Source organism: Microplitis mediator, chromosome 6 (assembly GCF_029852145.1).
Source record: "Microplitis mediator isolate UGA2020A chromosome 6, iyMicMedi2.1, whole genome shotgun sequence".
NCBI lineage: Eukaryota > Metazoa > Arthropoda > Insecta > Hymenoptera > Braconidae > Microplitis > Microplitis mediator.
This window is the reverse complement of record NC_079974.1, coordinates 21,353,133-21,366,037: the sequence shown is the minus strand read 5'-3', so window position 1 is coordinate 21,366,037 and position 12,905 is coordinate 21,353,133. Positions and strand designations below refer to the sequence as shown.

General features: G+C 26.6%; 1 protein-coding gene across 13 annotated transcripts; it reads left to right on the top strand.

The window, feature by feature from the left end:
* The first annotated feature begins 172 nt into the window (after positions 1-172).
* Positions 173-12,772, top strand: LOC130670650 (kinesin light chain). 13 transcript variants are annotated; one of them, XM_057474104.1, is made up of 10 exons: positions 173-310; positions 667-714; positions 6,708-7,074; positions 7,279-7,444; positions 8,031-8,746; positions 8,822-9,025; positions 9,179-9,190; positions 9,380-9,496; positions 9,756-11,148; positions 12,237-12,772. In XM_057474104.1, the coding sequence occupies exons 3-9, from the start codon at positions 6,733-6,735 to the stop codon at positions 9,879-9,881; spliced, it is 1,683 nt and encodes a 560-aa protein (XP_057330087.1). In that variant the 5' UTR covers positions 173-310; positions 667-714; positions 6,708-6,732; the 3' UTR covers positions 9,882-11,148; positions 12,237-12,772. The 13 variants fall into 13 exon arrangements, with proteins under 13 accessions (XP_057330087.1, XP_057330089.1, XP_057330084.1 ...); XM_057474106.1 differs by lacking the exons at positions 173-310; positions 667-714 and adding an exon at positions 4,595-4,895; XM_057474101.1 differs by lacking the exons at positions 173-310; positions 667-714 and adding an exon at positions 4,595-4,967 and having other exon boundaries at positions 7,279-7,438.
* The last annotated feature ends 133 nt before the right edge of the window (positions 12,773-12,905 follow it).

Genomic DNA, 12,905 nt, shown 5'->3' with positions numbered 1-12,905 from the left:
TTTTTGATAAAATAAAATGTTATTTGTGTTCTTATCTAATCGACATAAGTCTATAAATTATTAAAATGTATTTATTTATAACTGTAACTGCTTACAATAAATTTTAATTTCAAAGTAAGCGCGGTAAATTTTTAAATTCAAAAATGTAAGTTAGAGGCGCGTCAGTCAACAATCGAGTTATCGTTGTTTTTACTTTCAGACGAGGATTACAAAGTGATCATTACGACTTAAGTCATTATATCTAGTTGACAAAAACCAATTACCCAGTGTACAAATATTATTATAATTATTTATCAGTATCAATAACTAGGTAACTATTAATAAAATAACTTTGACGTAACATAAGTAGTAAAAATAAATATAAAAAATAAAATATACGGTCATATATTTATGAGCAACGCTCTCGCCATTTTATCCTGTCACACTTGTCTTGTGATTTAGTTAGTTCGTGAGCTAAATGTAATAAAAAAACGACAATTAAATGAAAAATAAAAAAAAATTAAGATTCAAATGTTTCTTATCTATAATTACGACTATCATAGTCCAGCAATAATTAAATACTGAAGAAATAATAATAATCATCATTAACCTCTTTAACAAAAAAATTTCTTAGCATATTAGTTCTAGTGTCGAGTTTGTAAAATTAATCTGTCATTTTTTTTACAGTGATGGTAATTTGAAAAATACCAAGGATTCCTTTCTGGATCTCTATAAGTGAGTAGTTTTATTTTTATTAAAACAAAAGTTTCTTTGTGAGATCCATCCCAAGATCTAGATATTTTTCAATGACTAGAGCGTTCTGATACTTTTTAATATTAATCCTACAAAAGATTGTATTACTCTCTTAAAACTTTATTACTCTCCTCTGGATACTCTTTCACCTGCCACGCCTTCAACGAGAGCAGGTGAAGCCGGAAAATCCTACATACTTTAATTTGTTTCCGCGATATTTATACCGTGACGAAGATCTTGTGGATATTTCAATTTACTTGGGATTGAGAGTGATGATAAAACAAACCCACTGAGTAAATGTTTAAGTTAATCGAGTGATTGTTTTAATGATAAATATTTAAATAAATATTTATTATTTAATTAATTAATTACGCTTGAGTTGCCAATGAAAATTAGAAATTTATGTATTTTTTTTTTCGATTGGTTTTAATGATCCTGAAGTTAGCAGACAATTGGTAATTTTTGGATTTTTTTTTTCAACAAATTAATTACAAAAAAACAAAAAATAAAAATATGCACTCATAGAAAATTTAATAAACTACAGGTACAATTTTTTCAAATATTTTTTTTTAGTTTATCGTCTAAATAAAAATCCAAAATTTATTAGACGTCGGCTAACTTCAGTATCATTTAAATATGATCCTGAAGTTAGCAGACAATTGGTAATTTTTAGATTTTTTTTTTCAACAAATTAATTACAAAAAAACAAAAAATAAAAATATGCACTCATAGAAAATTTAACAAACTACAGGTGCAATTTTTTCAAATATTTTTTTTTTTACAATTTATCGTCTGAATAAAAATCAAAAATTTATTTGAAGTCGGCTTACTTCAGTGTCATTTAAATTTGGTGTTACAATTTGAATTATTGTAATTTTTATTATGAATGTCAATGTAGCAGACATAAAAAAATTTTTAAATTACATATAAAAAAATTAAATGATCAAATTGATAAAAACAAAAAAATGCATGCATTGATTTTAGAATTTTCTAAGTCAATTTTCAATTTTTTTTAAAGAAAAAATTTTATTTTATTCTAAAATTTTAAAAACTGTCAGATGTCCGCCTGCTGTCATTTTTTTATTACAATCAACTTTTAATTTAAATTTCATTGGGTCTCTAAAAATTTTTTAATCAAAATTTCGATAAAATTTTAATTGAATCTTTGAAAAAAATTATAATCATAACTTTGATGAAATTCCATTTGAATTTCAATTGGATTTAAATTTACCGCCGAAATTAATAATTCAAATATTTGAATTAATAAAATTTATAAAACTCAAATTAAAAAAAAATAAATAAATTACAAACGTACACTTGGTAATAATTTTTTTATTAAATGAATTTTATGCCATTGAATTGTTAAATTACTTACGTAACTCCGTATTATTAGACTTTGATTTAAATAAAATAAGAGAATATAAATTCATACAAAATTACAGTTAACCCACAGCTATAAAGAATAGTCATACATTTTTTAACTAAAACAGTTAATAATCCTTTACATATATCATTAAAATATCATTACTTAACATTCAGTAACTCGAATAGTAATTACAAAAAACAATTGCAATGACTAATGCCTTAAAAATCCTCACTTTTTAAAATAAATTGAATTAACGATTATTAAATAACATAGATTACAAACTGTTAACAAAAAGTCATTAAAAAAGAAAGTAGAATAAAAGTTATTAATGCATATTAATACATTATCGCATGTTAGTTCCACCTGATTATTAAGTATGTAACTGTATAATTAATACGTGGACAAAATATGAAAGTATTTAATTATTTAAGCACTTGTAGCATTGTCTATTAATAAATTATTAATATTTTTACTAATTGATTATGGATAATTAATAGATAGAAAAAAAAAACTTTCGAAAGAGTGCAGTCTAATTTTATTATTTACGTCGCAATTAAAAATATTTATATACTTTTTTTAATAACAATATTGTTTATATTTTTAATTCCACGTGTACACAAAAAAAATATTTCTTGGCGCGAGAAAAAATTTTGATTATGAAATGAAAATTTTTCAAGACTAAAAAATATTTTCTTGGCGCAAGAAATTTTTTTTATCCCAAGAAAATTTTTGTTTTCAATTTAGAAAAAAATTTCTTAGAGTAAGTAAACATTTTTCGCGCAAAGAAAATTTTTTTTTCTGTGTATGTTTTTAAGGGATAGGAAAATATTGCAACATATTTTATTTATATATTTATATTATTTTATTAGTATGTATATAAGTTGTTACGGTTGAGTTGAGCTTTGTTTAGTTGGTCTTAGCGGTGTAGTTGCTCGGATAGTAATGTCGTCACGGCATGAATCATCGGATACCGTCTATCGCACTCAACTCTCGAGCAATCAGTATTATATAGATATAGATATACGACACACTGATAAATACAGATATACTTGCATCAAAATAACTTTACTGCAGTTTTGTTCTTTTAATGCTTTGTAACTCACCACATACTCTTATCCATGGAATACTTACACTAGTGTACAAAGAATTTAAGTCTTAAATTTCAAAAAACTTATGCATGTATTATGGTTTAAATGTAAACTCGTTTGTTAATAAAATTTATTATCGTTACTTGAACCTAATTTCGCTTGATAATATTTATTTTTAATCTATTCAATTTATTTTTATTTGATTATTTAAAAAAAAAATTGGATGGTTGTACGGTAAAAAATAAAATGACGTTTAATTGTATGGTCTAATTGAAAATTTATCGAGCGAAGAATATATAGCTCATTGAATTTTTTTAATTAAAAAAAATGGAGCGAATTTTTAATGAAGATAATATTGGAGACCTGGAAAACTAAAAAAAAATTTGGTCTAGTTCTGAAATTTTATTGAAAAAATTTATTTTGTGTTTGTGGTATTTATGGTCGGGAGAATTTTAAACTTTAAAGACTTACTTAGTTAAGCGTTTTCTCTTTAAAGATTTAAGTAAATTAGTCAACAACTTTTCGGGTCTTGACTCACTAGTTTTAACTGTAAACTTAACAAAATTAGCGCGCTAGCAAATTATAGAATTAATTTTATTTATAAAACGCAATAAATAATGAAAAATTTAATTTAATTACTTTTCATTTTCAAAAAAAATTTCCATTTATATCTTCCAGGCTACGACTTTTTTAAAGAAAATTTTAAATATTTAATTGAAGTCCAAGAAAATCTTTATTATTTTTAAATTTTCCCGCTCAATTTTAAAATTGACAGTAAAAATTTAAAAATCAATTTTTTTTCGGTATTTCTGCATTTCATTTCAAATTTTTTTTTCTATTAAAAATATCTTTTATTAAAACTTTTTGAGTTACCATGTAAAATAATATTCACAACTCATTACTTTATCATTACTTACTTGTTATGCAGTAGATAATTACAGTTAATTTTTATTCAGCATAAATATTTATATTTTTTTTCGAAAAACTTTTTAGCAATGAGTTCTATGAACTTGTACAATAATCTTTATGCAATGTTTACATTTATTTATAAAAGTGTGTCATCTATTGTACGAAAGTTCCCCTTTCATTTTTTCTCATTTTCATGTCTTCATTCGACTTACACGATAATAATAATGAGTATGATGTTAAACCGCCCTTGCGTTGCATCCACTGGTAGCATGCATGTGCAATTACATTCTGTACATACTCTTATATATGTATATATATATCTATACATGCATATTTATAATGCATGTGCAGCAAAATGCACACAGATATCGAGGCCACATGATAAGCGCACGCGCGGGTGCATCTCCCACCCTGATCAAGTACAAAATACACGAGGGGTGCAGACTAAAATCTACTCCGAAAGCAACTTCAGTGAGGAATAAAACCCCAAAGTGACGTGATTATCCCCGTAGTTTAAAATTATTATACTGTATAGACATATATATTTTTATACTGAAGTACTTTGTTGTAGTTTTTAAAATAAATAGTTATAATAATAATTAATAACAGAAACTACTATTATTTTCGCACTATTGTAACAAATATTGATATTGATAAATAAATAAATAAACAGAATATAAAGTGAGAATATAAATTAATTAAATTTAAAATAAAAAGTTAACGTGCTCGGCTAGACGTGAGCGACACAGATCGATACCAGGGCATATACATAAGGGTTTTATCTTTTTTATACGGATTAGGTAGGTCTTGCAGATTCTGACATTATCAATGGGTAGAACTGATATGTCTAAAACACTTAATGCCTATAGAATGTGAGTTTTATCGTAAGTAATTAATTACCCATTAAAATCCTCATTTCAAATAAATTATTTTTTTATTTTTATTTTGGGAATCAGTTCAAAAATTTTTAATCAATGGCTTCAATTAATTTTTAATTGATTGAAATTTATAAACAAACGTTGGTTTGTTGTAAAAAATTGTACTCAATTCAAATTATTTTTGGTTGAAAAATTATTTTTTTGAATTTTGACATCTGCGGATTAACTGAGAAAATTAATTTATTATTTTTAAAAATAAATAGACCATAAATTTTTCATATTATTTGAAATATGTAACAGTCATATTTATTATTATTAGTAAAATTAATTTTTAACTTTAATCATTTTTTGTGACCAGAAATTAATTAATTTTTTTTTATTTAATTAAATATTTAAAATTTTAAAAATATGAGTGTGAATGCAGACATCAGATAAATTTAAAATTATTAATAAATAGAGTAAATAATTAATAAAAAAATTTAAAAAAATGCGCATTTAAAAAATTAACAAGTGCATTTTTTTATAAATATTTTTTTAAAATTATTTACTATTTGTTTATAATTTTAAATTTGATGTCTGCTACATTCACATTCGTTTAAAAATTTATATTTTGATTTATTAAAAAATTATGATAAATTTTTATATACAAAGACACGTGTTTAAAAAATGATTTCCTATTCCGCGTACGTTATCGAGTCACTGGTTTATTAATAACTATAAATAACTGAGCAGATAAAAACAACAATATTAAGATCCATAAAGAAAAAAATACTTGACCAGGCAGATAATTTATCAAATTTTTCCACGTCTGTAGAACAAGTTTTCACTGTAGTTCTTGTAAATGAATCTCTGCTGTCTGAATGGCTGTGCGACCTTGCGCGAAACTTGTCAGCTGTTAAACCATTCACGTTATTAAATATTTTTTACAGCTAAAATTATTTTTCTACATCCTCATTTTTCCCAACGAATCCTTTCTCCAAAAAAGTCATCTCCTTTTTCCCGAATCGCTTATTGTCTTGGTTTTAATTTTTCTAAGACCGGAGCCAAATAAAAAGAGGTCAAGGTCTGACTAGAAATCAAGGTATTCAACTCCATAAATCTTAATCAGTATTACTTAAAATTCAAAAATAATAAATCATTTAAATTTAAATAAAAAAATATTAATTATATCCGATAATTTTATCGTCCAAGTAAAATAAAAATAAAATTGCGCAGTCGCGAACTTATTGAACGATTGATATTTTGTCGCCCGGTTTTGCGCAACTTTTAACATGGGGTAAGTTGTTATTTCAAAGTTAATTCGTTAAATTTTATTTATTTAAATAAACTTTGACGGATAAAATAACAATTTACTTATGGATTTAAAATATCCTTGTGAATTCTGGTTGTACTGGGGTTTTTTTATAATTTTTTTTACATGTGAAAATTTTTACGGTCAGAAGGTCGTCAAGTTTGTAGTGGTCATTGGACGACAACGATGCTTGCAGGTCTTTAAGACATTAAATTTATCTTAACACTTCATATATTTCATTTTAAGATAAACATTTAAATGTAAATAGTGTCAAGTTTAGTTTAGTTTTTTTTTTAATCTGGATCTCGGTTAGTAAAAATAGTCTAGTCCATATAGAGATCGTGAATGTCAAAGTTTCACACATGAGCCTCAGCCTTTAATTGATAATTTTTTATTTGTCAGTTTACTGATTTACTAATTAATTTATTGTCTTAAAATTGCAGTAAAAAAATAGAACATATTGGCAGAATGACAGCCATGACGCAAGAAGAAATAGTTGCTGGTGCCCGGACAGTGGCCCAGGGTCTGGAAGCTCTGCGTGTTGAGCACACGGGACTTCTTCAAGGACTGCAGTCTCAAGAGGCACCTGAGGCTCGTGATAAAGCCAGTCTGCTGTGTAAAAACATTGAGATGATTGAGCTGGGTCTGGGTGAAGCTCAGGTAATGATGGCCCTCGCGAGTCAACTACAGATGGTCGAGGCTGAAAAGCAAAAATTACGTACACAAGTTAAGAGGCTTTGTCAAGAAAACGCTTGGCTGCGTGATGAACTTGCTGGTACTCAACAAAAGTTACAAGCCAGTGAACAAGCTGTAAGTATTTACTTATATATCACAGTTCTATTGTCATATATCATTATATATTTTACAGAGTATAAATTTAATTTTTAAAAATTTTTTCTATCGTTTCCTTTATTACTTTTTGAGAAAAATTAACTCCAAGTCCAAAAAATATTTATTTGAAACGTAATTTCTAGTGAAATTGTTATTGAAAAATAAAAATAATTTTTTTTTAAGGTTGCTCAATTGGAAGTGGACAAAAAACATATGGACTTTATGGAAAGTATGAGACAATATGATCCAGATCCACCAGCAGACGATGAAAATGCTAAAGACAGACCAAAAGATGATCCGGTTGTTGACTTGTTCCCCGATGAAGAAGGGGACGAACGAAACAGTAAGTGTACGTTAAAAAAACCACTTCCTTTTTATAATTATTTATATACCTTATTTATATATAATATACAATTTACAAACAAAATTATTAAGGCCATCCTCAGACAGCTCCCCTCCATTTTTTAAAAATATTCGATGACTTTCCATTGTAATGACTAAAAATTTTGATAATTAATTGCAAAAAAGTTTAAATATTTATGGGAAAAAAGGCAACGCAGTTACAATTTCTCTGACATTTTTTAAAAAATTATTTACAGTTGATATCTATGAGAAGTTGAACATAATTTGGAAAATTTCAGTTAAATCTTCATATCAACATTATAATTTTTAATGTCAATTTTTTTATCAAATTTAGTTTAACTCCCGATTGATAACTGAGTAATTTTTTTAAAAATCTATACCTCAGTGATATTGTTACTGTATTGTCTGTTTAAATTAATGCTTTAATTTTATTGAAATTAATTAATAAAATTTTAATGATGTGGTGACAGTTCAAGGTCACTGAATATTTTTAAAAAGTGATGGCAGGGGCATTGTCTGAGAATGCCCTTAAGTATTAAAATAATTACTAAATAAAAATTTTAAATAAACAGCAATGTCGCCAACGCCGCCGTCACAATTTGCCCAGCAAGTTAACGCCGGGTATGAAATACCCGCCCGTCTACGTACACTACATAATTTAGTAATACAGTACGCAAGTCAAGGCCGGTATGAAGTTGCAGTACCACTGTGCAAACAGGCACTCGAGGACCTTGAGAAAACTTCGGGTCACGATCATCCGGACGTAGCAACAATGTTAAATATATTGGCGTTAGTTTACCGCGACCAGAATAAATATAAAGAAGCGGCTAATTTGTTAAACGACGCGCTGGCAATTCGTGAAAAAACTCTGGGAGAAAATCACCCGGCTGTCGCCGCAACGTTGAATAACTTGGCTGTGTTGTATGGAAAACGCGGCAAATACAAGGAAGCTGAGCCGCTTTGTAAACGTGCGCTGGAGATACGTGAGAAAGTATTGGGCCGCGATCATCCGGACGTTGCTAAGCAGTTAAATAATTTAGCGCTTCTCTGTCAGAACCAGGGTAAATATGAAGAAGTGCAGAGATATTATCAACGCGCGTTAGAAATTTATGAAGCTAAATTGGGTCCTGATGACCCCAATGTCGCTAAAACTAAAAATAATTTGGCGTCTTGTTATCTGAAACAAGGAAAATATAAAGATGCTGAAGTTCTGTACAAACAAGTATTAACTAGAGCACACGAAAGAGAATTTGGTGCTATCGATGGTGATAACAAACCTATTTGGCAGGTAATGTATTTATTTATTTTCATATTTATTTAAATAATGGAGTCGTCAGTAATTGGATTGTAAATTTTTTTTAAGGTCGCGGAAGAACGAGAGGAAAACAAACACAGAAATAAAGAGAACGCACCTTATGGAGAATACGGCGGGTGGCATAAAGCCGCGAAAGTTGACTCGCCGACGGTAACCACGACGTTGAAAAATTTGGGAGCTCTTTATAGAAGACAGGGAAAATACGAAGCCGCTGAAACGCTCGAAGACTGTGCACTGAGATCACGCAAGGAAGTGAGTTAGAAATTTTTTTAAATCAACCTTTCAATTTTTCTAGAGCATAAATTTCGTATCACAATAACGTGCTAACATTTGAAAATAAATTTTAAAATAATTACTAGAGTTAAACGTTGCACAATTATTTTTTTTTTTTTAAATTGCACGCAGCATTTGCAGCAGGTGAGTTTCCCATGCTTTTGCAAATTTCATACATCATTCACGTGTTTATAATTTTATTTATTTAAATAACTGAGCTAGACTTTTCCTGAATTTAAAATTCAAAATTTTAAATTAAAGTTGAAGCTTTGGAATTAAATTTTTTTTTTTATGACAGTAATAGAAGCTAATGAATAAAATTTGATATTTTAGGCACTAGATCTAGTAAAACAAGCTAAAGTCGCACAAATACTCGGTGATGAAAAAGGCACAACAAGACGTGGCTCGCGTTCAAGTCTCGCGAACAGCGAGCACGAGCAGCACGACGAGGTGAGTTTCAAAAATTAAATACCCAAGACCACTAATTTATCGAGTATTTAAAATAAGTTTTTTTAAATATTTAAATTTAAATAATTTATAACAGTATTTTATATAAATATATATTTACAAAAGTGTATATCGCACCGCATGTCGTAGTATCACCATTAGTCGTCTACTATCCTTTCTTCTTTCTTTTTTGTTTATTTTTTTTTCGTTGTCCCGGCCCGATCTGACGATTCTCCGACACACACATGATCACAATCCACAGGGCTCGCTGCCGCTGGTACAGAAGTCACTTCACGATGGACAGTCCACCAACAGCGACACTAGTTCTAATAAACCCGGGTTCAAAAATAAATTCTTCCATGTTTTCGGTATTAATTCAAACACGTAGGACTTTTATTACTATTTTTATTATTATTAATTATTATTATTATTATTTAATACAAGCACGAAATAGCCGTAATGTTTTTTTAATACGCAATCTCATATGTCTTAATTGTAATTGTCTTTATTACTTCATTTAATTTTTAATTAATATCATTATTTATAGTATTTTTATTTTAAATATTATTGGATACTCATATTTTGTTTTTTATTAATTATTAATTACGTGTCTGTTAGATATTTAAATAAATATGAGTAATTCAATTTAATAACTAATTAATAATTAATGACGATAGGTGCTTATAATTGTGCATTTGCCTTAAAGAAAAATTAATTATAATTACAAACAATTAAGACCAGTGATAAATTTATTAATAATTAACATTATTTATTAATAAGATCTGATTAATTATTTACATTAATAGAAAATAATAAAAAAAAAAGTATAAAATCTAAATTAATAATGTAGACATTTAAAAATAAATTAGGCAGTAAAGTTGAAAATTATTTTATATTGAATACGTCTCAGGTACACTTGGTTATTCATTTTAATAGAGATGTATATTTTTAATTGTGCTTTTTACAACTAGCATTTAATGAAGTTGCTTTTTTAAATTTCTATATTAATTAAAATATGATAATAAATAAATATAATAGAATGTTTTGATAAAATTAACGCATCGTGTTTCATTTACTTCCAATGAACGCTCAAAAAAAAAAAAATTATTAAGACTTTGAATTTTATTTGTCAATTATTGAAACACTTTGCTTACTTTTATTAATAAAAATATATAAATTATAATAAATGATATTAATAATTGAGATTATTTTATAAATATTTATATTTTATGGCCTTTTATTAAATATATAAGTGATATAATGCATTATAAGTACGTGAATAATTGTTTTATCGCGAGTTAAAGAAGTAGTGCCTTGATACTTTAATAAAATAAATTATTTTACAGAAAAAAAAAATAAATAAAGTTTATACTGTCTGAGTAATTAATGTTCCTCGGTTAATAAATGGAATTAATCGATGTATAAATAATAAATTTTTGTTGCTTACGATGCACGCATAAATTTTTTTACCACAAGTTATTTTCGCGATGCGTTGTCGTTTTTTTTTTTTTTTTTTAATTTTTGTTCGCTTAATTGTAAGTAAACGCGGGCCCGGGGCTTAGGTACAGTCAGTTGATGGGACGAAGTAAGAAGATTAGATCAAAGGAGGCTGTCTGATGGAAATCCAAATGACTTGAGAAATTTAAGCTGGACAGGTGCGTATTTTTAGTAGGATTACTTCTGTTACAATTCTTTACTCTCTATCCCTTTATAATGCACAGTAGACGTGTGTAAACTTATTAGCTGCTATTATTTTAAATATTGAGAGGATATTCTCATTAAACAGGAAAACAAATTTTTATTTATGTTCTAAAATTTATTTATTTTATTTTTATTGATATCAATACTAACATTTACTTGTGTTTCATAAATTTAAAAATATTGCGCTTCTTTAAATTTTTTTATGATACTGAAGTTAGCTGACTAATAATTTTTGGAATTTTTTGAAGGCAACAAATTATAAAAAAAATATTTGAAAAAATTGCACCTGTAGTTTTTTGTATTTTCTACAAGTGCATTTTTTTTTTTTTTAATTATTTAAATTCCTCAGTAGAAAATTAATAAATTTCTAATAAAACTTTGTTTTGTATGAAAGATGTAATTGATGCCATTGTTGGTTACTCGAACAAAGCCGATTATTACCGATCTTTGTCGAATGTACCCGAATATTCAACCTTCGATTAACTGAAACAAAAAATTAACTTTGAGCGATGGATTATTAATTTAAAAAAATAGTTTTACAAAAAAATATATCAACTAATTTTTGAAAATTTTATTAGAGAATTAAAAAAAATAAATTTGACCTTTTTTATGAGAACATCCTCTTAATTATAGTTATTTATTATTTTTGCTTGATAAATTGCTTCATATAAATTTGATTATTTATTTTATGGTTATTAGATTACTATATTAATAGTGATATTATTTAAATGTAAAAAAGCACTAATGGTGACACTTGGTTGTTTATTGTGTTCTAATATTATTTAAAATTAATTGCCCTTTGTGCGGCTTTTATTTTTCATAAAACATATCATACTTTTTTAAATAAATTGTTTATGAATCTTTTATTTTCATAAAAAAAAAAAAAAAAAAAAAAAATAACGATAATTAAATGAAACAAAAATGAATTTTTAAAGTATTAAAAGTAAGATATGAAAGCAATTAAAAGATATTTTATTTAAAATATAAAATATAAAAAAAGAAAAAGAATTTTGGTAGAAGTAGCGAATTTCTTGTGTTGCAGAATCGGAAGTAAAGTGCACGGAGGATTCATCACATTAATGATTAATGAAGACTAATGATTAATGGATCACTAAAAATAATAAAATAAGTGTCAAGTGAGCGAAAGTAAGGATGAAAAAATCCAAGGTGGTCTCGATAACCAAACGACGTTTTTATTTAATTCTTTTTTTACAAATATTTAAAAATAGCGAAAACGTCGGTTCGATGTCTAACCTAGGCTGGATTGTTCATTAATGCATATTAATAATAATAATACATTCCAGAATTGCTTTCAACGATAATCGCGGCGTAAATTGCACTACAGGTGATCAATTTAACACTTAAATAAAAATATAAAACAAAAATAAATTAAATAATAAATAGTTTTTAAAAAATAAACATTAAAAAATTCCCGATTTGTTAATTAAATTATAAAATCTGGAATGGGCTACGCGGTGAATTGATTAAAATCTGCTTCGACTGGAATTTTTAATCAAAAAAACAAAAATATAATAGAAAACATTACACATGTTATTTGCACTTGAAAAATTTTTTTTTTATAAAAACATATCTGGCCAAATTAATAGAACACTTAATTTTTCGATAAATGAATTCTATGATTATGTTATTAATTATTTAATAAATTAATTGATAATTATAATTTATTAACTGAAATTATAAAATTTGCGTT